This window comes from Salvelinus alpinus, chromosome 19 (genome assembly GCF_045679555.1).
Source record: "Salvelinus alpinus chromosome 19, SLU_Salpinus.1, whole genome shotgun sequence".
In the NCBI taxonomy this organism is placed as follows: domain Eukaryota; kingdom Metazoa; phylum Chordata; class Actinopteri; order Salmoniformes; family Salmonidae; genus Salvelinus; species Salvelinus alpinus.
Window position 1 is genome coordinate 29757825 of NC_092104.1, and position 27238 is coordinate 29785062.

General features: G+C 47.4%; 2 protein-coding genes across 4 annotated transcripts in view; one reads left to right on the forward strand and one right to left on the reverse strand.

Moving 5' to 3' along the window:
- Positions 1-14205: 14205 nt before the first annotated feature.
- On the forward strand, positions 14206-19692 carry LOC139545269 (neurofilament heavy polypeptide-like). The gene is made up of 4 exons (XM_071352859.1): positions 14206-15035; positions 16773-16972; positions 17069-17193; positions 17348-19692. Exons 1-4 carry the CDS (start codon positions 14249-14251, stop codon positions 18999-19001), a joined length of 2766 nt encoding a protein of 921 aa, XP_071208960.1. The 5' UTR covers positions 14206-14248; the 3' UTR covers positions 19002-19692.
- Positions 19693-22597: 2905 nt separating this feature from the next.
- LOC139545270 (THO complex subunit 5 homolog) overlaps positions 22598-27238 on the reverse strand; it is a 37686-nt gene continuing 33045 nt past the window's right edge. For all 3 annotated transcript variants that reach the window (XM_071352862.1, XM_071352861.1, XM_071352863.1), the window contains one exon: positions 22598-22841. In XM_071352862.1, the coding sequence (XP_071208963.1) occupies positions 22778-22841 (64 nt within the window). In that variant the 3' untranslated portion in view covers positions 22598-22777. The remainder of the gene's footprint in view (positions 22842-27238) is intronic.

The window sequence follows — 27238 nt, forward strand, 5'->3', positions numbered from 1 at the left end:
TGAAGCGGGTAGGCATACGGCAGTTGGAATGGCTGCTCCTGGGGTGGGTGTATAGTTGGTCCCTGCTGGGTGAAGCTGGGTAGTTGTTGTTGCTGTATCATTCGGGAAACAGTTTTTTCAATAATTTGTGAGATTTCTTGTTGGTCTTCAGCCACCATCTGTTTCTTGGGTTTCTCTCCTTTCTGGGCCTCTTTCAATTGTAGTTTCAAAAGTTGTACCTGTAGGGACTGGATTTGTGGTTCAGCCCCTCCCTTATCCTTATTGTATTGGGTGATGTGGTGATGCACATGGGAGTTGAACTGAGCCTGGGGAATTGCCATTAACCCCACAGTGCCCCTGAGATGGATTGGGGCCGATGGGGCTGCTGTGGTGGTAGGTGGGGCATCATTATTGTTGGGCCTGCCCTCTTTGGTGTCAGTTGGTGCTCCAGTGCCCACCCCCATCGTATCAGGTTTCCTGTAAGGGAGTGCTCTTCTAATTTCTTCAATTGCCCAAATTCCTATTTTCAGCTCAGCCTCTGCTCTTTCCCTTTGCTTTGTTCCTTCCTTTTTAAATAAGTGACTCTTATTCTTTTCAGCTTCACTTTCTATCTTTTCCTTCACTGCTTCCCCTAATTCTTTCTCCATAGTGAGGAGCTGCCCTTTTGATGGGGAGACTCCACTAAGGAAACCGGCTTGCGTCCATTTCAGCCTCACTTCTTCCCAAATTCTTTTAACGGGTTTGTAATGTAATCTCCCGCCTGCTCTGTCTTTCATTCTCTGATCTAAATATTCGTTGAATTTGTGTTTGGGGACGATAGTCGTGGTCATTTTGTCGTTAAGCTATGTCTGGGTCTATTATTATCTTTGTATACTTTAGCCCGTCACTGATCGAAACCAGCGATGTATTTTCTTCCTCTAACCTCCCCCAGTCTCGTGTCCGACTCGCGTGGACAAAGAATTTTATTGCCGTGTATTCGATGAATTATTTTCGTTTTCCAACAATATTTCAGCTTTATCTCTTTGAAACAATATACGAATATATTCACGCGCTCCTGTTATAATTGGAATGACAGTTTTAGGTACTTATAATAAAAAATATTATTGCTTTTCGCTAATTTAATTAATTAAATACTTTGGCAAAATATTTCAGAAGTTTCCTTTGGGGACAATATACTAGTAATTCAGGCGCTCCTGATATAATTGGAATGGCAATTATAAGATATATAATTCGAAAGATATTATTTCTATTAACTTTTCCGATTAATTTGAACTTTTTCCGATTAATTAAATACTTTGCCAAAACATTTCAGAAATTTCCTTTCGGGACATTATATTAGTATATTCAAGCGTTTCTAGAATAAATATTTAATTAATTCTAGGACTCATTTTTCTCAAAAACTAATTAAAAAACTGAAAACTCAAAAACTAACTTAATTATTTAAATACTTTCCCAAAGTATTTCAAACGTGTCCTTTTAGGACAATATATGGTGTATCCTAGCGTTTCTAGAATAATTATCAAATTAATTCTAGCCCTTAAGGATTTACCAACAGCACCAGAGGGAAAAACCAGGTCAATTTATCAGCAGAAAAATAGCTGCTTCACAGCAGCTCCCACAATCTGACTCGACGGTCACATAAACACAGCCTCAACCTAGCATATGGCTAAATAGTAGCAATCGGTCTCGTGGAACGTTCAATCACTCACATTAATTTGGAGAGTTTCAGGTTTAATACCATTACTCCTATTTCAAGCTTAGATTTATCACCGATGCTCCTAGTTGAAGAATATTTCGACTAGTCCCAGATTACTAATGCAACTTGAATCCCAATACGCCAAGCTTAGATTTATCACCGATGCTTCTAGTGGGGTGCCATTTCCACTAACCCCAGATTACTAATACGACTTGAACAGGCTACATTACATTTCAACACTTTGAGTTTCAGGTTTAATACCATTACTCCTAGTTCAAGCTTAGGTTTATCACCGATGCTCCTAGTGGGGTGCCATGTCCACTAGCCCCAGATTACTAATTCGACTTGAACGGCGTCAAGCTTAGATTTATCCCCGATACTCCTAGTTGAAGAACAATTCAACTAGTTCCAGATTACTAATTCGACTTGAACGGCCTCAAGCTTAGATTTATCCCCGATACTCCTAGTTGAAGAATAATTCAACTAGTTCCAGGTTACTAATTCGACTTGATTTTATACTTCGCAAATATCTTTACACAATGCCTTAGATTCTAAACAATTCCACATAAATTTAGCAACAATTCACACTCACCTCAGTACTTCTGATCATTGAATTTAGATATTGGCTATAATACAATATGCAGATTTTGATTAAACCGGCTCTGCTTACCTTAATATTTTCGAGCTCTTTGATCAGTTTCCTGGGTGAGTTGAATCGCCGACGTCTCCCTCGAGCGGGTCACCTCTCCTTCTTGAATCTTTCTCCCTCTCGTCTCCTGTCCGATGAATTTTCTATTGGGCCGAATTCAAATATGTTTTGACCATCCTCTGCTTACCAAGTCTGTTGATAATTCGTTTTACTTGAGACAGGAGACCAAGTGGAGACATAGGACGAGGTGGATAATTGTATAATAAGGCCGTTTTATTCAAGTGTAAAGATATTAGGCAAAGCGTGCAGCACGGCTCTTTCTGTCTGATTTGTATGAAATCGTCCGGAAGAGAGAGCGCTCTACACAGTACACACAGATTATATAGACAACTAGCAAAGTAGGTTGATCTGAAGTCTGGCCTTCCGATTGGTCGATCTGGGTCGTGGGTAATCCTGTTCGGCCTGATGTCGACGTTCCATTGGTTCCTGAGATTGTTCGTTGTCTGGAGCTCCAACCCTGAGTTGTGAGTGTCTGAGTGATTGTCATGGGGGAGGGAAGTTGTGGGTGTCGTGCATGTGTCCAATGAGTCCAGCATATGTCCAATAGAAAGAGGGAGTGTGTATATTGTGTCAACCATAGCTAATGTTGAGAAGTTGTTAAAACAAGTTACCAATATCTAATACAATTCCTTACACTACACATGGGAGGAGATCCTGGCTGGAAGGGATCGCCTCCCATGGGAACAGGTGGAGGCACTGAGGAGAACAGAGGCAACCGGAGAAGGGAACCGGCGTTATGAGGGGACGCGTCTTGCACGGAAGCCCGAAAAGCCCGTGAGTAACTCCCAAAAATTTCTTGGGGGGGGGCTAAGGGGTTGTGGGCCAAGGGCAGGTAGGAGACCTGCGCCCACTTCCCAGGCTAACCGTGGAGAGCGGGAGTACGGGCAGACACCGTGTTACGCAGTAGAGCGCACGGTGTCTCCTGTACGTGTGCATAGCCCGGTGCGGGTTATTCCACCTCCCCGCACTGGTAGGGCTAGATTGGGCATTGAGCCAGGTGTCATGAGGCCGGCTCAACGCGTCTGGTCTCCAGTGCGTCTCCTCGGGCCGGCATACATGGCACCTGCCTTACGCATGGTTTCCCCGGTTCGCCTACACAGCCCGGTGCGGGTTATTCCACCTCCCCGCACTGGGCGGGCGACCGGGAGCATTCAACCAGGTAAGGTTGGGCAGGCTCAATGCTCAAGAGAGCCAGTACGCCTGCACGGTCCGGTATTTCCGGCACCACCTCCCCGCCCCAGCCTAGTACCTACAGTGTCTACACTACGCACTAGGCTACCAGTGCGTATCCTGAGCCCTGTTCCTCCTCCACGCACTCTCCCTGTAGTGCGTGTATCTAGCCCGGTGCCTCCAGTTCCGGCCCCACGCACTAAGCTACCAGTGCGTCTCCAGAGCCCTGTACACACTGTTTCTTCTCCCCCTACTAATCCTGATGTGCTTGCCCTCAGCCCGGTGTCACCAGTGCCGGTACCTCGCACCAGGTATAGAGTGGGCTTTGAGAGTCCAGTGTGCCCTGTCCCTGCTCCCCGCACTAGTAGGAAGGTGCTTATCATTAGCACGGTGCCTCCAGTTCCGGCACCACGCACCAGGTCTACAGTGCGCCGTCTCCGGCCCGAGCCATCCGTCTCACCAGCGCCATCTGAGCCATCCGTCTCCCCAGCGCCATCTGAGCCATCCGTCTCCCCAGCGCCATCTGAGCCATCCGTCTCCCCAGCGCCATCTGAGCCATCCGTCTCCCCAGCGCCATCTGAGCCATCCGTCTCCCCAGCGCCATCTGAGCCATCCGTCTGCCAGGAGCCTGCAAAGCCGCCCGTCTGCCATGAGCCTGCAAAGCCGCCCGTCTGCCATGAGCCTACAGAGCCATCCGCCAGACAGGAGCCGCTAGAGCCGTCAGCCAGACAGGAGCCGCTAGAGCCGCCCGCCAGACAGGATCTGCCAGAGCCGCCAACTAGACAGGATCTGCCAGAGCCGCCAACCAGACAGGATCTGCCAGAGCCGCCAACCAGACAGGATCTGCCAGAGCCGCCAACCAGACAGGATCTGCCAGAGCCGCCAACCAGACAGGATCTGCCAGAGCCGCCAACCAGACAGGATCTGCCAGAGCCGCCAACCAGACAGGATCTGCCAGAGCCGCCAATCAGACAGGATCTGCCAGAGCCGTCAGAGAGCCATGAGCAGCCAGAGCCGTCAGAGAGCCATGAGCAGCCAGAGCCGTCAGAGAGCCATGAGCAGCCAGAGCCGTCAGAGAGCCATGAGCAGCTAGAGCCGTTAGAGAGCCATGAGCAGCCAGAGCCGTCAGAGAGCCATGAGCGTCGAGAGCCGTCAGCCTGCCATGAGCGTCGAGAGCCGTCAGCCTGCCATGAGCGTCGAGAGCCGTCAGTCTGCCATGAGCGTCGAGAGCCGTCAGCCTGCCATGAGCGTCGAGAGCCGTCAGCCTGCCATGAGCGTCGAGAGCCGTCAGCCTGCCATGAGCGTCGAGAGCCGTCAGCCTGCCATGAGCGTCGAGAGCCGTCAGCCTGCCATGAGCGTCGAGAGCCGTCAGCCAGCCATGAGCATCGAGAGTCGTCAGTCAGCCATGAGCTGCCCTTCAGCCTGAAAAGGCTAGATACCCAGAACTGCCCATCAGTCCAGAGCTGTCTCTCTGTCCGGAGCTGCCTTTCAGTCCGGAGTTGCCCCTCTATCCTGATCTCCCTCTCTATCTTTATCTACCTCTATAGTCTTATCTATCCCTCTGTCTTGGTTTATCTCTCTGTCCCGGTATTGTCATTATTAGATTTGTTATTAGGAGGATTTTGTGGGGGAAGTAAGAGGGTGGACATTCTTGAAGGGAGGGGGCTAGGATGGATTATGGTGGGGTGGGAACCGCGCCCGGAGCCTGAGCCACCACCGTGGTTAGATGCCCACCCAGACCCTCCCCTAGACTTTGTGCTGGTGCGTCCGGAGTTCGCACCTTGTGGGGGGGGTACTGTCACGTTCCTGACCTATTTCTGTTAGTTTTTGTGTGTTAGTTGGTCAGGACGTGAGGTTGGGTGGGCATTCTATGTTTTCTGTTTCTGTGTTGGTTTTGGGTTACCTGGTATGGCTCTTAATTAGAGGCAGGTGTTTGGCGTTCCTCTAATTAAGAGTCATATTTAGGTAGGCGTTGTCACAGTGTTCGTTGTGGGTGATTGTCTCCTGTGTCTGTGTTATGTCTTACACCATACGGGATTGTTTCGGTTGTTCGTTTCGTTTCGATGTCGTCTGTTACCTGTACGTAAGTTTATGTTTAGTTATGTAAGTTTATGTTCAGGTCTCGTCAACGTCGTTTTGTAGATGGCTTATTTCCCTCAAGCTGCATTTTGGTCTGAAGATCCTTCTCTCCTCACCTCGTCCGAGGATGAGGAGAGCGTCACCCGTTACAATGACAAACCACAGATCTTAGGAACAGTTCACAAAGAAAGACTTTTACTTGAGAGAGGAGTATCCCATAGCCAGATAGCATTCACTATAAATTATCGTTCAGTTTGGTCCCTAAGACGAGGTTCTAATCCCGTTCCTGGTACTTCATAGCACAAAAACACCATCTCATCCAATGGCATAAATCAATTGTCAACTCTAGATACTCTCATCTCAAGTAAACCCCCTCTTGACCCCACTCCTGGACAAGCTCACTGAGGGGAGTGAGCCTCTAGGTCATACACTATCCCAGGATAAGTGCAACATCAGAGAGGACATACAATGGTTCCAGACACTGCCATACACAATGCCAAAGGAGGGAGTGACTTGCGCACAGACATTGTGGAGACAAATAATTGGCTCCCACTTAATCACGCCATCCCTTCACATGGTTTAACAGATACATTCACATATGAAGTCAATGTTCCATCCTGTCCTCTTCCCTTTCTGATATTCTGCGTAGCACCAGGGATATGTGAAAGACAAGCCTGACCTCGCCCCTCTCTGGGCCCCAAGTGACTGAGCCCCAGCTGAGGGAAGAAAGGCAACTGCCAACACTAGAGTCCAAAGAAATACATTCTAATAGACACGTATATCACATAAACATATTATGCAATACAAGCATTATAACATAATCTTGCAATTTTCCACGACAACACACTGAACTCTATCTGAGAAGTAGTTGGTGAACCAGGCGAGGCAGTCATTTGAGAAACCGAGGCTATTGAGTCTGCCGATAAGAATGCGGTGATTGACAGAATCGAAAGCCTTGGTCAGGTCGAGGAAGACGGCTGCACAGTACTGTCTTTTATCGATGGCGGTTATGATATCCTTTAGGACCTTGAGCGTGGCTGAGGTGCACCCATGACCAGCTCTGAAACCAGATTGCATAGTGGAGAAGGTACGGTAGGATTCGAAATGGTTGGTGATCTGTTTGTTAACTTGGCTTTCGAAGATTTTAGAAAGGCAGCGCAGGATGGATATAGGTTTATAACAGTTTGGGTATAGAGCTCTTTACCACTAGGCTACAATGTTCAGACTGTTCACAATATTGGGCTGTAGAGAAAAAAACGATTCTCTGTGTTGAGGTAAAAGTGGGGTTGGGATTACTCAGTGAGGCTTGTAGAATCTATATATGGTGTTATTTCATGGGGGAATGTGGTCTAAATACCTAGCAGCACTTTCTACTCCACCCACTTCATTGGTCCCAATGCAATACGTTGTATATGCCTATAAATTACATATTGGCTTTATAGAGATAAATATATTCAATGTCAGCTGTCTGGGAACTTGCCTTCCGTGGAGTACACACTTTTGAGCAAGACTGTTTAGTATGCTGAGGTGGGAGGGGACTGAAAGCAGGCTGGACAAGGATTGGCCAGGGAGCAGAGAGGCGGGGCAGACGAGAGGAGGTGGGGCCACAGCAGGCTGAGTGGCAGGTGGCATCATCAGAGCCTGGCACAGAGACAAGATCCATCACACCTCAGTCAACTGCAGCATCAGACAGATGCCTTTATTCTGTGTCTGTGTGTTACTCACTGAGTGTATCAGGTGTAGAGCCTGGATCTCTGCTTGTGTGTTTCCCAGCTGTATGTTAACCAGGAGGCTCTGGTGCAGTGCACACACACACCCCATGTCTGTCTCCAAATTCTTCCTATAACACAGCACAGCACTGACGAGACGACCCTACACATAAACACACGCACACACACCATTGGTCGTCACCCTCTCTCTCACCATGCATCTGAGAGGCTTGTGAGGTGTGTGTGTGTGCGTGTGTACCTTGCCACTGAGGCAGAGGCGTATGAGGGTGTGTATCTGGGCCAGCAGGTCTCTTGGGGCCAAGGGGGAGGGGTCTCTCTGAAGAACAGTCAGGGCCTCTGAACACCGCCCCTCAGACAGCAGCTCAGCACCTGGACAGGTAAGGGTTAACCTCTCTACCCTGGACAGGTTAAACCAACCAGCATGGAGAGCTCTAAATGGTCAGACCTTGAGCGATGACAGTGCAGATGTGAAGGAGGCCCTTCAGCTCCCTGGGGTGCACTACCAACGCTGGCCTGACTGCACTCATCTCCACATCCCCCTCTCCTGCCCTCCTCTGTACATCCCCCTCTCCTGCCCTCCTCCGTACATCCCTCTCTCCTGCCCCCAGTCCCTCAGAGAGAGAAAGCAGCTCTTCCTGCAGACAGAAGGAACCAGAAAAACAACATGAACATTTGTGATGAGATGTCAGTGTGTAACTGTCAAAGAGCTATTGTTTCATGACCTCATTCCTGATTACTTTACCATGACCTAATACTCTAATCCTGTCCAGTTACATGCAAGGGGTGTCAAACACACACACACAGTCCAGTGCAGACAGAGCAGCAGGGAAAACATGAAGCCCGGCGACTTTAGAACCGTCCCCCAGAACACTGGGGGGTCGGGAGGAGGACGAGCACAACCTACAGCCCCTAGAGCTGCACAAAGGTTGGGGGGTGAGGTGAGAGAGATGGGGGAGGCCAAAAATAGATGGGGGAAGGAGAGAGACTATTGAAAAGACAGTATTTTCCTTTCTTCCTCTCCCTCATATTATTTGCGTTACATCACTACTACAGCATCAAACCTAGTCATATCACGGTTAAGGTGTCTGGGGTTTCCTATCTCTCCCCAGGCTAGCGTTTTCTAGACTAGGTCCTTGGGACCCCCTAAATCATTGTGTAGGCCTGGGTACCAAGATGGTGTGATTTCAGACCGCAATTCGGGCGTCCCCGGCACGAATGAAGCAGCCATGGACCAATGGCGAGGATCAATGGGTGTAACTTGATATATTAAAGATATGTAGTAAAAATTGTCCGTAGTTGCGGTCTGCAATTACACCCTTCTCCTTTGTACAGAAGTATGGAGTTTGGAAACAGTCCTGACTGAGTGTCCATGAGATGGCGCCAGATGAACACAGTGAATAGAAATTTAGGAGAGTACCAACATAATTCCTCAAATTAGAGGATGAGTTTAGAATTCCAGTTTATGTCATTGTGTGTGTCATGTGTACAGTTATTGCCCTCTCTCTCTCTCTCTCTCTCTGTCTGTCTCTCTCACACACACACAAACACACACACACACACACACACACACACACACACACACACACACACACACACACACACACACACACACACACACACACACACACACACACACACACACACACACACACACACACACACGGGGATTAAACACCTCCCTCTGTAACTGGATCCTGGACTTCATAACGGGACGCACCCAGGTGGTGAGGGTAGGCAACAACACATCCACCACGCTGACCCTCAACACTGGGGCCCCTCAGGGATGCGTGCTTAGTCCCCTCCTGTACTCCCTGTTCCCCTGCGATTGCGTGGCTTCGCACGACTCCAGCATCATCATTTGCAGACAACACAACAGTGGTAGGCCTGATCAGCGATGACGATGATAGCCTACAGGGAGGAGGTCAGAGACCTGGCAGTGTGGTGCCAGGATAACAACCTCTCCCTAAACGTCAGCAAGACAAAGGAGCTGATCGTGGACTACAGGAAACGGAGGGCCGAGCACGCCCCCATCCAAAGTGACGGGGTTGTTGTGGAACAGCTGTGGAAGAAGTGGAAGAGCTTCAAGTTCCTCGGTGTCCACATCGCTAAGGAACTATCATGGTCCACACACATCAACACAGTCGTGAATAGGGCACGACAACGCCACTTCCCCCTTAAGAGACTGACAAGATTTGGCATGGGTCCTCAGATCCTCAAGAAGTCCTACAGCTGCACCATTGAGAGCCTCTTGCCTGGCTACATCACCGCTTGGCATCCGACTGCAAGGCACTACAAAGGGTAATGCGTATGGCCCAGTACATCACTGCCCTCCAGGAACTCTATACCAGGTGGTGTCAGAGGAAGGCCCTAAAAATGGTCAAAGACCCCAGCCACCCAAATCATAGACTGTTTTCTCTGCTACAGGTATGGCAAGAAGTACTGATGCACCAAGTCTGGAACCGACAGGTCCCTGAAAAGCTTTTACCCCCAAGATATAAGACTGCTAAATAGTTAGTTTAATAGTTAATAGTTTAATATCTACCTGGAATATCTGTATTGAACCTTTTTGCTCAAATCTCTTTTGACTCATCACATACGCTGCTGTTACTGTTCATTACCTATCCCATTGCTTAGTCACTTTATCCTTACCTACCTCAATTACCTTTTACCCCTGCACATCGACTCGGTACTGGTACCCCATGTATATAGCCAAGTTATTAATACTAATTGTGTATTTATTCCTTCTGTTATTATTTTTCTATGTTTTCATATTTTTTTTATTTCATTGTTGGTAAGTAAGGTTAAGCCTTTCACGGTTATTCTACACCTGTTGTTTACGAAGCATGTGACAAATAACATTTGATTTGACACACACACACGTTGTCATGGCCTTCTCCTCAGAGACATAAACTCTTGTCATTACATATCAGTCAGACAGACAGAGCATCACATTCAGACCAGAGATAAACACTCAACACGCTCTTAGTCACAGACAGACAGACAGACAGACAGACAGACAGACAGACAGACAGACAGACAGACAGACAGACAGACAGACAGACAGACAGACAGACAGACAGACAGACAGACAGACAGACAGACAGACAGACAGACAGAGGTACAATGTAATACAATCGAAAAGCTTAATTGTATAGAAACTGACTCATCTATATGAGGCCTGCCAGTAGAGCTCTGTCTTCCCAAGGTCACTCTCTTCTCTCACCTCTCTTTCTCCTCCTTCTTTTCTCTCTCTTTTTCTTTCTCCATCATCTCTCTCCTCCCTCCATGTCCATTAGGTCTCGCTCTTTCTTCATCTCCCTCTCATCTTTCCCTTCCCCTCTTTTCATCTCCCTCCTCCTCCCCTCTTCTCTTTCTCTCCCTCTTACATCAACACCTTCCCCTCCCTTCCTCAAACATCAAACTGAGTGACATTTCAAGAACTGAGAATACAGGACTGGCTCCACCCCTCCATTCTGGCTCAGTGATCTCCACTTGCAGTGGCCTCATATATAATGGATGTAGTGAGTAACTGGGACTAAGAGCGTGTTGAGTGTTTATTTCTGATCTGAATGTGATGCTCTGTCTGTCTGACTGATATGTAATGACAAGAGTTTATGTCTCTGAGGAGGAGAAGGCCATGACAACATGTGTGTGTGTGTGTGTGTGTGTGTGTGTGTGTGTGTGTGTGTGTGTGTGTGTGTGTGTGTGTGTGTGTGTGTGTGTGTGTGTGTGTGTGTGTGTGTGTGTGTGTGTGTGTGTGTGTGTGTTTACTGTCATGTATTCACAACACTGGAAGACAGAGAGAATGAAGAGCTGCACATGAAACTTTAAAACTATTCCAAACACAATAATATAATTGAAACAATGCACCTTCTGAAGCCTTCAAGGGCAGATATGTCAACAAATGTCTATAAAAGATTGTGACAGATGAATATATTGTACTGTATGTGTATATTTATGAAGATATAAATGCGTATATTATATTAACGACTATAAAAAGCAGAGAAAGACTACAAACCTGCTCATTGTGCATCTTAAACAACTCCCTGTCTGATGGTTTTGCTGACTCACTGTGCTGTGGTCAGTAATGATACCTAGGCCAGTGAGGAGAACTCTGAAGTCAGGGATGACTGTGCTATGTATAAACTGCTGAGAGTATGCAATACAAACTGATGAACTAATAAAGGTTAAAACCGAAAGATTTCTGTGTGTTGTCATTATTATATTACTCTAATACAAATGCAAAGAGATACTGTATTACTCTGGTGTGAATGATACTGATGGCTGCTGTGATGGTCTTGACGTAACCTGATGTGCTCACTTTGAGAGAGAAAAAGTAGCTTGCTAAAATAGATCATTTACTGGTACAGTACTAAGATACTGAACTAAACGATGTAAATGCTATAGCTTCTGTCATGTTCCTGTGTGTGTGTGTGTGTGTGTGTGTGTGTGTGTGTGTGTGTGTGTGTGTGTGTGTGTGTGTGTGTGTGTGTGTGTGTGTGTGTGTGTGTGTGTGTGTGTGTGTGTGTGTGTGTGTGTGTGTGTGTGTGTGTATATATAGATCCTAAAGGAGTTTGATCAATAGGTGCTGTAGGGACAGAATCATCCTCCTCAGACACATTCCTCCAAATCAGCTGACACACAAGGACTGAACTAAAATAGCAAGTGTCCTTGTGTGTGCGTACTTAATGCTCAGTCATCTCCACTTCCTTTAACAGGGCTATTGACAGAGGTATTTCTGGTCTCAACTATTGCATTGGAGTTGGTCCATTGACTTTTATCAATTTCTGAGGATCATGATGAAAACAGATTATGACATCAAACCTCAAACACTCTTACGATGTGTAAAGCTGTCAGTGGGCCAGGTGTGTGTGTGTGTGTGTGTGTGTGTGTGTGTGTGTGTGTGTGTGTGTGTGTGTGTGTGTGTGTGTGTGTGTGTGTGTGTGTGTGTGTGTGTGTGTGTGTGAGAGAGAGAGAGCGAGCGAGCGAGAGAGACCCCCTTCCAGCATTTGGGAACATCTCGTACAACAAAATCTATGGGCTAAAAAACCTAGCAAAAAACCATTAGCTGACATGGGCTAGTTGATTGTGATATTTCTGTCTAGTTATGAATAACGTTCTAAGGTATGCAATGACTGACATGCTAAAGTGGCTCAAATGTAAAATGTTCTGCTGATAAGCGGTGTGGTTACCGCTGCAGTGTGAGTCTGCAGATCCACTTCAACCTGTCACACCCTGATCTGTTTCACCTGTCTTTGTGCTTGTCTCCACCCCCTCCAGGTGTCTCCCATCTTCCCCATTATCCCCAGTGTACTTATAACTGTGTGTTCTGTTTGTCTGTTGCCAGTTCGTCTTGTTTGTCAAGCTTACCAGTGTTTGTCCTGTCAGCTCCTGTCTTTTCCTAGCCTCTCTTTTTCTTGCCCTCCTGGTTTTTGACCCTTGCCTGTCCCGACCCTGAGCCCGCCCACCTGACCACTCCGCCTGCCCCTGACCCTGAGCCCGCCCACCTGACCACTCCGCCTGCCCCTGACCCTGAGCCCGCCCACCTGACCACTCCGCCTGCCCCTGACCCTGAGCCCGCCCACCTGACCACTCCGCCTGCCCCTGACCCTGAGCCCGCCCACCTGACCACTCCGCCTGCCCCTGACCCTGAGCCCGCCCACCTGACCACTCCGCCTGCCCCTGACCCTGAGCCTGCCCACCTGACCACTCCGCCTGCCCCTGACCCTGAGCCCGCCCACCTGACCACTCCGCCTGCCACTGACCCTGAGCCCGCCCACTCCGCCTGCCCCTTTCCCCGAGCCCGCCCACTCCGCCTGCCCCTGACCCTGAGCCCGCCCACCTGACCACTCCGCCTGCCACTGACCCTGAGCCCGCCCACTCCGCCTGCCCCTTTCCCCGAGCCCGCCCACTCCGCCTGCCCCTTTCCCCGAGCCCGCCCACTCCGCCTGTCCCTGACCCTGAGCCTGCCTGCCGTCTTGTACCTTTGCCTCTGTTCGCTGTAATAAACATTGTTACTTTGATACGGTCTGCATCTGGGTCTTACCTTATCCTGATACAACCCACCTGGGACACACACCTGGCCAACTGACAGAACCACACACACACAACACACACACACACACACACACACACACACACACACACACACACACACACACACACACACACACACACACACACACACACACACACACACACACACACACACACACTGTAATGTAATGTATTCACAGAGCACTGACAGAGAGAATGAAGAGCTCCACATGAAACTTCCAGCCTAGTCCAAACACAATCAAATAATTGAAACCTAAAATGGAAATGTTACATCAGCTATATGTCTTCTTGTGAACATGGTATTGTGGATATAATTATGTTGGCCTACTGTAACGAAGATTGCACAATCATATTGATGCATTGTGCACACTCAGACACCTAGCTTCAGACCACAGCTAGGATCTTGTCAGGACATTGGGCTTACACAGATGGATTCTTACACAGATGGATTCTTACACAGATGAATCCTTACACAGATGGATCCTTACCCAGATGGATGCTTAAACTAGATATATAGTAGGATCCATCTGCATAAACCCAATGTCCCTACAAGATTCTTGTGGTCCGAAGTTATTAGACATCATGTGCAAATCATGCAAGTGACTGACTAATGTCAATTGGACATTTGGGTAAAAATTCAAGTATCATGCGCTGCATCATGCTGTTCTTCTGTAGTTAGTCTGTGTGAGGAAGGAGTGGTGCATGACGATAGCGAAGATGATGTATCCTTAAAGAGAGAGAGTGTCCATGCTGAGTTGTGAGTTTCTCCTCCCGCGGTATAAAAGCTCACCTCTCTCCATCCTGCCGCAGTCTGCATCCGGTTTAGAGATGAGCTACCCACTGGACCACCTCTACGGCCACGGCTCCTACCGCAGGGCACCACAGGGCCTCTCTGCCCGGCCTGCCGCTTCTCTCTCCTCCTCCGGCTTCCACTCCCAGCCCTGGACGACCTCTCAGCGCCGCCGCCAGGTCTACAGCCAGACACCCTCCGCCGACAGCTTGGAGATCTTTAACGGCGACATGACTCGGAGGAACGAGAAGGAGATTCTGCAGACACTCAATGACCGTTTCGCCGGCTACATCGACAAGGTGCGGAACCTCGAGCTGATGAACTCGAATCTGGAGCAGGAAGCGGCTGCGCTGCGACAGAGCCAGACCGGGCGCGCTACCGTGGGAGAGCACTATGAGCGCGAGCTGGGGAACCTGAGGGGTCTGGTTCAGCAGCTGACCGGGGAGAAGGCACGCGCACTCTTGGAGCAAGACCACCTGGAAGAGGATATCCAGCATGTGCGGACCAGGCTCGAGGACGAGGCACGCAGCAGGGAGGAGCTGGAAGCCAAGGCACGCCTCGTGAACAAGTATGTGGATGAGTCTGGGCTCGCACGGCTAGAGCTGGACAAGAAGCTGAGCGCGCTGCAGGAAGAAGCCGCGTTCCTGAAAAAGAACCACGAGGAGGAGGTGGCGGAGCTGCTAGCACAGATCCAGGGTGCACAGGTGAACTTCGAGGCTCGAGACACAATCAAGGCGGACGTCACGAACGCCCTGCGGGAGATCCGCGCTCAGCTTGATGGACACGCGACCAAGAGCGCAACGCACGCGGAGGAATGGTTCAAAGGTGAGAGGCGCAACTTTATATCAATCTACCTTTACCTGGTTTTACTCAGCGATGTGTCAGTGTGAGAAAGCCTGGTTTATAGAGTTTTAGGGCTCTGATGTTACGGTGCAGTTTGCTGTCCATGGTGCTGAACTTTGGAGGAGTTGGCTATGGATCTCGTTTGTTTTATTATCAAATAGGCTCTTGGTACATTGTGGTGCATAGCCTATAGGCTATTATCAATCCTATTTGGGACATTGATTCGTTGTAAGGTCACCATTTGAAGCAAACTGTATTCGACTCTAGGCTATATATTCAGTTAAATCACTGCATAAACATCATCCAGTGCGCACCAATGACTGTAATGATAGCTTGTGTTACCCAAGGGTAGTATCGAATTGAACCATTCATAGTTATGGAATTATAGGCTCTGATTGCATTTGGAAAAATAAAAGATGTGAATAATGTGGTGAAATAGCCTACTGGTTTATTTTATGGAGAGGAGAAAGTGTTCTGTCTGGTGTAAATTTGTGTCTGCTACAGTCCTGTTTTGAAAGCCTTATCGCTGCTCTGAGTCTGATCATGCATTCCTGCCGCAGACAACTATGAGTCAGCAGTATTAGGTCCCTAGAAACACTGATGCCGCATTCTAGTGTCCTTGGAAATGTATCTTGCCAAGAAAGCATCGGACCCCCCCCCCCCCCCCCCCATCCCTACATCATAAGATATTAAATATGTCTCTCAATCGTTCCCGACGTGGCACTGGTGAATGCACGTTACAACCCCATAATTAGATATATTTTGCAACTCAAAGTCACATATCTTATCTCACCGTCCTACCTTTTCTTATAACTTGCAGTCTCTTGAGTGTCATGCCATGTTCCTACCACAAGGGGAGCGCTCCTCTGCAGAGTCAGACGCCGCAGGGTGAGATGACACGTATAGCGGGCGTCTGAGTACAGTGCATATTAATGTGTATTAATGTGACCATAGAAATATAATCAATGGATTATATTTCTATGAATGTGACTGTGGGGGTTTGCCTGTGTTTGGTGATTATGTGTTTGAGGATGTTGTGGCCCTGCGTGTGTGGTTTCCAGTGAGTGTTGTGTATGTTTTCTAACCTTCATAACATTATATCATTTCCTGACGGCTACTGCCTCTACCTGAGAGAACAGATCAGAGGGCAATAACAATAAGATCAGGGCTAATGCAGGCCTCCACCTCTAGCTCAGCCATCAGGGTCATGACCTGTCCCCATAGATCCACAAGCAATGCTAATGTTTCCTAACTATGTTATGTACCAGTGTTGGTGCTAGAATTAGGATTAGAGACCTGAGTTAAACTCTCTGAATGGATGGATAAATGTTGTGCATGGCTTGATTTGTACTGGTCCACCACCTCACTGAGTTAACAGTCCTCCTACCAGTGACCATTTCCCCTCTTTGTAGCTCTGCAGCCGACTGTGATGGAGCTGTCCAGCTGACTCTGGCAGCATGTTGTTCAGTGTCCTGTAGCTGAGTCAGACCTCAGACAGACAGACAGACAGGCACTGTCAAGGTTACTCCTGGAGGAGAGAATTTGTGTTCTCAATGACCAACCTCTGTGGTGGTCACGAAGGAAAAGAGACAATGAGAGGATACAAGGAAAGGACACTATCTGAGAGTTTAGGGTTGTTATAGCCCCTGTCTCTATGACCTCTAAAACCCTGTCTCTGACCCTGTTCCCCAACCTCACACCTCTCCCAAACCCCTGTAGTGCGTATGGAGCGGTTGGCAGATGCAGCTCACTCTAACACAGATGCGATCCGTGGTGCCCAGGATGAGATAGCAGAGTACAGACGGCAGCTGCAGAGCCGCACCATCGAACTGGAGACCCTCAGAGGAACCAAGGACTCCCTGGAGAGACAATGCATGGAGACTGAGGACAGACACCATGGAGATATCCACTCACTACAGGTACGTACACTCCTCTGCCGGTCTGGCTGTCTGTCTGGCTCTTCTCTTTCCCTGCACTTTGGCACGCATTTCTCACCAAAATGTGTGTGTGTGTAGGAGACCATTCGTCAGCTGGACGGTGAACTGAAGAGTACTAAGTGGGAGATGGCCAGTCAGCTGAGAGAATACCAGGAGCTGCTGAACGTCAAGATGGCTCTGGACATAGAGATAGCAGCCTACAGGTGGGTCAGAGGTTAAGGGTGGAGTATATTTTTTTGTTAGTGCACTCATGCAGACTCAGATTATCACAGAATAACTACTGATATGTTTTTGAACAGGAGACTGTATTGACACACACAATTCAGACTGTACTTCCTGTGTTCTTCCCCTAAACAGGAAGTTGCTGGAAGGGGAGGAGACTCGGTTCATACCTGGGCCAAGCCTGTACTCCTACTCCTCTGCCCACCTGAAGCTGAAGGGGGAGGAGCTCTCAGACACAGTCATACTGGAGGAACAGACGGATGAGACACAGGTCACTGAGGTGACAGAGGAAGCAGAAGATGAGGAAGAGGAAAAGGGAGAGGGAGAAGAGACAGAAAAGGTAGAAGAGAAGGAGGAAGAGGAAGAGGGAGAAAAGGAGGAGGAAGAGGATGAGACCAAAGCTGAGGCAGAAGAGGGAGAAGGAAAAGGAGTTGAGGATAAGGGGGGAGAGGAAGAGGAGGCATGTGAGGAGAAAGAGGAAGAGAAGTCTAAGTCACCTGAGAAGGCTGCTTCTTCTCCATCCAAATCTCCCCCCAAAACCCCCCAGCCCAAATCTCCTGCCCCCAAATCACCTGAACCAAAATCACCCCTAGCTAAATCTCCCCTCCCCAAATCACCTGCCAAATCTCCCGCCCCCAAATCACCTGAATCCAAATCACCCCAAGCCAAATCTCCCCTCCCCAAATCACCTGCCAAATCTCCCGCCCTCAAATCACCTGAATCCAAATCACCCCAAGCTAAATCTCCCCTCCCCAAATCACCTGCCAAATCTCCCGCCCCCAAATCTCCCACAGCTGTCAAATCACCAACATCTCCCCCCAGCAAATCCCCAGAGTCTAAGTCTCCCCCTCCCAAATCCCCCCTCCCAAAGTCTCCTGAACCCAAGTCCCCCATCCAGGAGAAGGCCAAGCCCCCTGCAGAAGACAAACTGGCCAAGCAGGAGAAGAAAGAGAAGGAACAACCCCAGCCTGTAAAGGAGGAAAAGAAACAAGAGCCAGAACCCAAGGAGAAAGAGAAGAGTGAGAGCCAACCTAAAGAGGAGAAGGTTGAGGAGAAGACAGACAAACCAGATCCCAAGGAGAGCAAGCCAGAGGAGAATCCCAAGAAGACTGAGACCCCAACACCTGCCCCCTCTGCTGCCACCCCGGCCAAGCCTGCAGAGGAAAAGCCCGCCCCCGTCAAGGAGAGCCACGGCCCTGCTAAGAAAGAAGAGGAGAAACAAGCCAAAACAGATGACACACCCCAGGTAGAGGTGAAGCCTGCCCCCAAAGAATCACCACAGAAAACAGAGAGCACAAAGGAGGAGAAGAAAGCAGAGCCCAAAGAGGAGGTGAAGAAGGAGGATAAGAAGGAGGACAAGGAAGACAAGAAGGAGGCCTCTAAAGCATCCGACAGTAAAGAGGCAAAGGATACGAAGGAGGTAGGGAAGGCAGAGAAGGCCAAGAAATCTTCTAGCACTGAAGTCAAAGACGAGAAATCTTCTAGCACTGAGGTCAAAGACGAGAAATCTTCTAGCACTGAGGTCAAAGACGAGAAATCTTCTAGCACTGAAGTCAAAGACGAGAAATCTTCTAGCACTGAGGTCAAAGACGAGAAATCTTCTAGCACTGAAGTCAAAGACGAGAAATCTTCTAGCACTGAGGTCAAAGACGAGAAATCTTCTAGCACTGAGGTCAAAGACGAGAAATCTTCTAGCACTGAGGTCAAAGATGAGAAATCTTCTAGCACTGAGGTCAAAGATGAGAAATCTTCTAGCACTGAGGTCAAAGACGAGAAAGCCAAGAAGTGAGTCACTAACACACTGCGTATGAGCCAGAAGAGAGAGAGAGACGCCAAAGAACTATCGGGGCGGGATGGGAGGGGGGAAGGGACGCTACTGAAGCCCTGAGCAGCCTTTGTAAAGGGAAGCCAGAGCATAGCAGAGCAGAGCAGGAGACAAACAGTAAACAAACAAAGCAATAGCTTTTCTCTAGTTACTATCCCCCAGGTACTCAACCCTGATATGATGCTTCTTCTAATCTATGACTGTAGTGAATGCAGAATGCTCTAAACTCTATCTGAATTGTGTCTATCTGACTGCCCGTCAATAATAACAAGTGCATTAAAACAGCAGCATCGCCTTGGCTGGGAGCACAGCACAGGGCCATGCACCTTCTGAAGCCTTCAAGGGTAGCGATGTCAACAAATGTCTATAAAAGATTGTGACAGATCAATATATTGTACTGTATGTGTATATTTATGAAGATATAAATGCGTATATTATATTAACGACTATAAAAAGCAGAGAAAGACTACAAACCTGCTCATTGTGCATCTTAAACAGCTCCCTGTCTGATGGTTGTGCTGACTCACTGTGCTGTGGTCAGTAATGATACCTAGGCCAGTGAGGAGAACTCTGAAGTCAGGGATGACTGTGCTATGTATAAACTGCTGAGAGTATGCAATACAAACTGATGAACTAATAAAGGTTAAAACCGAAAGATTTCTGTGTGTTGTCATTATTATATTACTCTAATACAAATGCAAAGAGATACTGTATTACTCTGGTGTGAATGATACTGATGGCTGCTGTGATGGTCTTGACTTTACCTGATGTGCTCACTTTGAGAGAGAAAAAGTAGCTTGCTAAAATAGATCATTTACTGGTACAGTACTAAGATACTGAACTAAATGATGTAAATGCTATAGCATGTCTATTCCTCTCATGTACATTTCAGCATACACACTACGAAGAAAGGAACAGTTCTGAACAGTACAATGTCTGAGTGCTAAGGTGGTATGAAGAGAAGCACAGTGGAGGGGAGGAAGATGAGGTGTGTGTGAGAGGGAGGATGTTGAGGTGTGAGAGGGGTGTGGGTCTCCTAAAACACTGTGTGTGTGTGTGTGTGTTGTGCTGCATTGCGGCTGAGGGGTGCAGTGACCGGTGTTGCAGCACCCTCCCAACATTGCTCTCTCCTCCCCTTCACTCCCTGCTCTGACGTCATCTAACTTGGGCTCATACATACATCCAGAGGTGGACTGGAGAATAGAGCTACCTGAACAGAACTGTTCCCCTCTTCCACACAACATCCTAGACTTAGAGAATACAGCTGCCCCTACACATCTCTCTCTTGTCCTTAGGTTAGGTCTTTCCTTATCTCACTTCTCCCTTCTTTTACCTCTCTCTCTCTCACACACACACTATACCTGCTCTACAACGCCAGCCTGCTAAAACAGTAACCATAAAGTAGAGATACTGCAGTAACCTGCCCATCCAGGGAAGAATCTACACACGCTAATCTGAAGATCTATGCAAGTGCTGCAAAAGAGCACAGTATGAGAAGTGCTAAAAAAAACACCCCCTTTATTTCAGAACAGAAAAAGGTCTATTCTTGACTTTGATATCAGTTTCAGACTGTCTCTGTCATTTCCTAGATGTAACACAGTGGTCCATAATCATCATGGAAACAACACTAGTCAGCTGCACTGGGGGACAGTGGTTGTGATATGCTGTGTAGTTACTGACAGATGTATAAAATTGAGAACACAACCATGCAATCTCCATAGACAAACATTGACAGTAGAATGGCCTTATTGAAGAGCTCAGTGACTTTCAACGTGGCACCGTCAAAGGATGCCACCTTTCCAACAAGTTAGTTTGTCAAATTTCTGCCCCGGTCAAGTGCTGTTATTGTGAAGTGGAAACGTTTAGAAGCAACAAGGGCCCTACCGTTGAAGTGGTAGGCCACACAAGCTTACAGAACGGGACAGCCCAGTGCTGAAACGCGTAAAAATTGTCTGTCCTTGGTTGCAACACTCACTACCGAGTTCCAAACTGCCTCTGGAAGCAACGTCAGCACAAGAACTGTTCGTTGGGTTTCCATGGCCGAGCAGCCATACACAAGCCTAAGATCACCACGCGCAATGCAGAGAGTTGGCTGGAGTGGTGTAAAGCTCACCGCCATTGAACACTGGAGCAGAGGAAGCGCATTCTCTGGAGTGATGAATCATGCTTCACCATCTGGCAGTCCGACGGACAAATCTGGGTTTGGCGGATGCCAGGAGAACGCTACCTGCCCCAATGCATAGTGCCAACTGTTAAGTTTGGTGGAGAAGGAATAATGGTCTGGGGCTGTTTTTCATGGTCAGGCTAGGCCCCTAAATTCCAGTGAAGGGAAATCTTAACGCAACAGCATACAATGACATTCTAGACGATTTTGTGCTTCCAATTTCGTAGCAACAGTTTGGGGATGGCCCTTTCCCTTTTCAACACAACAATGCCCCCGTGCACAAAGCAAAGCCAATACAGAAATGGTTAGTAAAGATCGGTGTGGAAGAACTTGACAGGCCTGCACAGAGCTCTGACCTCAACCCCATCGAACACCTTTGGGATGAATTGGAACGCCGAGTGCGAGCCAGGCCTAATCGCCCAACATCAGTGCCCGACCTCACTAACGCTCGTGGCTGAATGAAAGCAAGTCCCCGCAGTAATGTTCCAACATTTAGTGGAAAGTCTTCCCAGAAGAGTGGAGGCTGTTATAGCAGAAAAGGGGGGGGGGACCAACTCCATATTAATGCCTCTGATTTTGGAATGAGATGTTCGACAAACAGGTGTCCAGATACTTTTGGCCATGTAGTGAACCTCCCTGAATTCTGACAGGATATCATCACGTTCGTTAAGTTTCTCCTTGAATTATTTTCTGATGATCATTCTCCTTGGTGTTGTAATGTGATCTCTTTATGTCTGATGGATGACTGGGTATTAACAGGAGACACAACCTGCAGCAAAAACATCCTCAGAACACCACTTCCCCTAATGATCACCATGGTATGGAACCCACAAAACACCTCGGCTACATCCTAACAGTGGCAAGCTTGTCCTGGAGGAGAGAGCGCTACTGGGGCTCTGTGATGCTGCACTAATGTCAGATTACATCCAGAGCAATAATCAAGTGGTCCTATATTATTCAACAGCTCTTGCCACACTGCAAGTACAGGATAGGGAACACATTTAATCATCTCTTACTACACTGTAAATACATGATAGGAAACACAATTAACCAGCTCTTATTACACTATAAATACAGAATAGGGAACACATTTCTAAGTGTGTGTGTGATAGTGTATACGCTGTATTTCCAGGACCAATAGGAACGAGTCATCTTAGCGAAGTATTGAGCCATGATAACAAAGGTCATAACAATGTGATCTGATGCAGAGAGAGAGAGAGAGAGAGAGAGAGAGAGAGAGAGAGCTGGGAGAAAGAAAAAGGGATGGCAGGGAGAGATGAGGAAATAAATATGTACTAGCTAAAAGAGGAGAGATAATTCATAGTAGAATAAAGCTGAGCATAAATCAGTCAGCAGTGAATAACATTAAAAAATACAAAGAACTTGCAGATCCAAACAAGATCACTAGCTTTTTATTGACCAACCGACACACAGAATGTGTCAAACAGTGTGTTAAACAAACAAGATATGGGGATATGAGGGCAGGGGCATGACAGAGGGTAAATTCAGAAGAAGCCTTGAGGTAGGGTAAGAGATCTGGGGTGAGGGGGTCAGGGGTGAAGGGGTAAAGGAGAGGTCAGCGGTGACTGAAGAAGCCCTGGGGGTGGTTGTACTTGAACGGCTTCAGACGGTTCGGACCCCTGAAACACAACCAGAGAGAAACACATTGTCAGAGATATTTTTTGTGAGTGAGTGAGAGAGAAGTGTGTGAGTGTCAAATCAAATCACATTTTATTGGTCGCATACACATATTTAGCAGATGTTATTGCGGGTGTAGCGAAATGCTTGTGTTCCTAGCTCCAACAGTGCAGTAATATCTAATACACGCACGCACGCTACACACGCACGCACACACACACTACCAGTCAAATGTTTGGACACATACTCATTCAAGGGTTTTTCTTTATTTTTTATATATACTATTTTCTACATTGTAGAATAATAGCGAAGACATCAAAACTATGAAATAACACATATGGAATCATATCGTAAGCAAAACATTTATATATTTTTTGCTTTGATGACAGCTTTGCACACTCTTGGCATTCTCTCAACCAGCTTCATCTGGAATGCTTTTCCAACAGTCTTGAAGGAGTTACCACATATGCTGAGCACTTGTTGGCTGCTTTTCCTTCAATCTGCGGTCCAACTCATCCCAAACCATCTCAATTTGGTTGAGGTTGGGTGATTGTGGAGTCCAGGTCATCTGATGCAGCAATCCCATCACTCTCATTCTTGGTCAAATAACCCTTACACAGCCTGGAGGTGTGTTGGGTCATTGTCCTGTTGAAAAATAAATGATAGTCCCACTAAGCACAAACCAGATGGGATGGCGTATCACTGCAGAATGCTGTGGTAGCCATGCTAGTTAAGTGTGCATTGAATTCTAAATAAATCACAGACGGTGCTTTGCTGGTGAAACTATCACACCTCCTCCATGCTTCACGGTGGGAACCACACATGCGGAGATCATCTGTTCACCTACTCTGCGTCTCACAAAGACACGGCAGTTGGAACCAAAAATCTCAAACTTGTACTCAGACCAAAAGGACAGATTTCCACCGGTCTAAATGTCCATTGCGTGTGTTCCTTGGCCTAAGCATATCTCTTGTTATTATTGGTGTCCTTTAGTAGTGGTTTCTATGCAACAATTCGACCATGAAGGCCTGATTCACGCAGTCTCCTCTGAACAGTTGATGTTGAGATATGTCAGTTACTTGAACTCTGTGAAGCATTTATTTGGGCTGCAATTTGAGGTGGAGTTAACTCTAATGAACATATCCTCTGCAGCAGATGTAATGCTGGGTCTTCCTTTCCTGTGGCGGTCCTCATGAGAGCCAGTTTCATCATAGCGCTTGATGGTTTTTGCGACTGCGCTTGAAGAAACTTTCAAAGTCCTTGAAATTTTCCGATTTGACTGACCATGTCTTAAAGTAATGATGGACTATCGTTTCTCTCTGCTTATTCGAGCTGTTCTTGCCATAATATGGTCTTGATCTTTTACCAAATAGGGCTATCTTCCGTATACCACCCCTACCTTGTCACAACACAACTGATTGTCTGAAAAGCATTAAGGAAAGAAATTCCACAAATTAATTTTTTAAAAAGCACACCTGTTAATCGAAATGCATTCTAGGTGACTAACTCATGAAGCTGGTTGAGAGAATGCCAAGAGTGTGTAAAGCTGTCATTTTATTTTTATTTAACTATGCAAGTCAGTTGACAATGACGGCCTACCAAAAGGCGAAAGGCCTCCTTCGTGGACGAGGGCTGAGATTAAAAATGTTAATAAATTAAATAAAAGTCATCAAGGCAATGGGTGGCTTCTTTGAAGAACCTCAAATATATAATATATGTTGATTTGTTTAACACTTTTTTAGTTACTACCTGATTCCATTTGTGTTATTTCATAGTTTCGATGTCTTCACTATTATTCTACAATGTAGAAAATAGTCAAAATAAAGAAAAACCCTTGAATGAGTAGACGTGTCCAAACTTTAGACTGGTACTGTGTGTGTGTGTGTGTGTGTGTGTGTGTGTGTGTGTGTGTGTACATACATACAGTGCATTCGGAACGTATTCAAACCTCTTCACTTTTCCACATTGTTATGTTACAGCCTTATTTTAAAATTGATGAAATTGTTATTTCCCCTCAATCTACACACAATACCTCATAATAGCAAAAACAGGTTAGAGTTTTTTGCTAATTTATAAAAAACGACTGAAATGTCACATTTACATAAGTATTCAGACCCTTTACATTTACATTTAAGTCATTTAGCAGACGCTCTTATCCAGAGCGACTTACAAATTGGAAAGTTCATACATATTCATCCTGGTCCCCCCGTGGGGAATGAACCCACAGCTCTCTCTCTCAGTACTTTGTTGAAGCACCTTTGGCAGCGATTACAGCCCGAGTCTTCTTGGGTATGACGCTACAAGCTTGGCACACCAGTATTTGGGCAGTTTCTCAAATTCATCTCTGCAGATCCTCTGTCAGGTTGGATGGCGAATGTCGCTGCACTGCTATTTTCTAGTTTCTCCTGATATGTTCGACTGGGTTCAAGTCCGGGCTCTGGCTGGGCCACTCAAGGACATTCAGAGACTTGTCACGAAGCCACTCCTGCATTGTCTTGGCTGTGAGCTTAGGGTCGTTGTCCTGTTGGAAGGTGAACCTTCACCCCAGTCTGTCCTGAGCGGTCTGGAGCAGGTTTTCATCAAGGATCTCTCTGTACTTTGCTCTGTTCATCTTTCCTTCGATCCTGAATAGTCTCCCAGTCCCTGCCGCTGAAAAAAATCCCCACAGCATGATGCTGCCACCACGCTTCACCGTAGGGATGGTGCCAGGTTTACTCCAGAAGTGACGCATGGCATTCAAGCCAAAGAGTTCAATCTTGGTTTCACCAGACCAGATAATTTTGTCCTTTAGGTGCCTTTTGGCAAACTCCAAGCGGGCTGTCATGTTCCTTTTACTGAGGAGTGGCTTCCGTCTGGCCACTCAACCATAAAGGGCTGATTGGTGGAGTGCTGCAGAGATGGTTGTCCTTCTGGAAGTTTCTCCCAAATTCCACAGAGGAAGGAACTCCAGAGCTCTGACAGAGTGACCATCAGGTTCTTGGTCACCTTAGTGACCAAGGCCCTTTTCCCCGATTGCTCAGTTATGCCGGGCGGCCAGCTCTAGGAAGAGTCTTGGTGGTTCCAAACTTCTTCCATTTTAAGAATGATGGAGACCACTGTGTTCTTGGGGACCTTCAATGCTGCAGACATTTTTTTGTACCCTTCCCCAGATCTGGGCCGACACAATCCTGTCTCGGAGCTCTACGGACAATTCCATCGACCTCATGGCTTGGTTTTTGCTCTGACATGCACTGTCAACTGTGTGACCTTATATAGACGGGTGTGTGCTTTACCAAATCATGTCCAATTAATTTAACAGGTGGCCTCCAATCAAGTTGTAGAAACATCTCAAGGATGATCAACGGAAACAGGATGCACCCGAGCTTAAATTCGAGTCTCATAGCATAGGGTCTGAAACCTTATTTACATTGTAAAATAATGTAAGAGATAAAAGTAACAAGTAATTAAAGAGGAGCAGTAAAAAATTATATATACAGGGGGGTGCCGGTACAGAGTCAATGTGCGGGGGCACCGGTTAGTTGAGGTAGTATGTACATGTAGGTAGAGTTAATTAATTAAAGTGACTATGCATAGACGACAAACATACTGCTCCACTGCAGCCCCGTCGATGAGAATGGGGGCGTGCTCTGTCCTCTTTTTCCTGTAGTCCACAATCATCTCCTTTGTCTTGATCACATTGAGGGAGAGGTTTTTGTCCTGGCACCACACGGCCAGGTCTCTGACCTCCTCCATGTAGGCTGTCTCGTTGTTGTCGGTGATCAGGCCTACCACTGTTGTGTCATCACGCACCCCTGAGGGGCCCCTGTGTTGAGGATCAGCGTGGCAGATGTGTTGTTACCTACCCTTACCACCTGGGGGCGGCCTGTCAGGAAGTCCAGGATCTAGTTGCAGAGGGAGGTGTTAAGTCCCAGGGTGCTTAGCTTATTGATGAGCTTTGAGGGCACTATGGTGTTGAACGTTGAGCTGTCGTCTATGAATAGCATTCTCACATAGGTGTTCCTTTTGTCCAGGTGGGAAAGGGCAGTGTGGAGTGCAATAGAGACGGCATCATCTGTGGATCTGTTGGGGCGGTATGCAAATTGAGGTGGGTTTAGGGTGTCAGATAAGGTGGAGGTGATATGATCCTTATCTAACCTCTCAAAGCACTTCATGATGACAGAAGTGAGTGCTACAGGGCAATGGTCATTTAGCTCAGTTAATTTCACTTTCTTGAGTACAGGAACAATGGTGGACATCTTGAAGCAAGTGGGGACAGCAGACTGGAATAGGGAGAGATTGAATATGTCCGTAAACACTCGACCCAGCTGGTCTGCACATGCTCTGAGGACACGGCTAGGGATGCTGCCTGGGCCGGTAGCCTTGCAAGGGTTAACTCACGTCGGCCACGAAGAACGAGAGC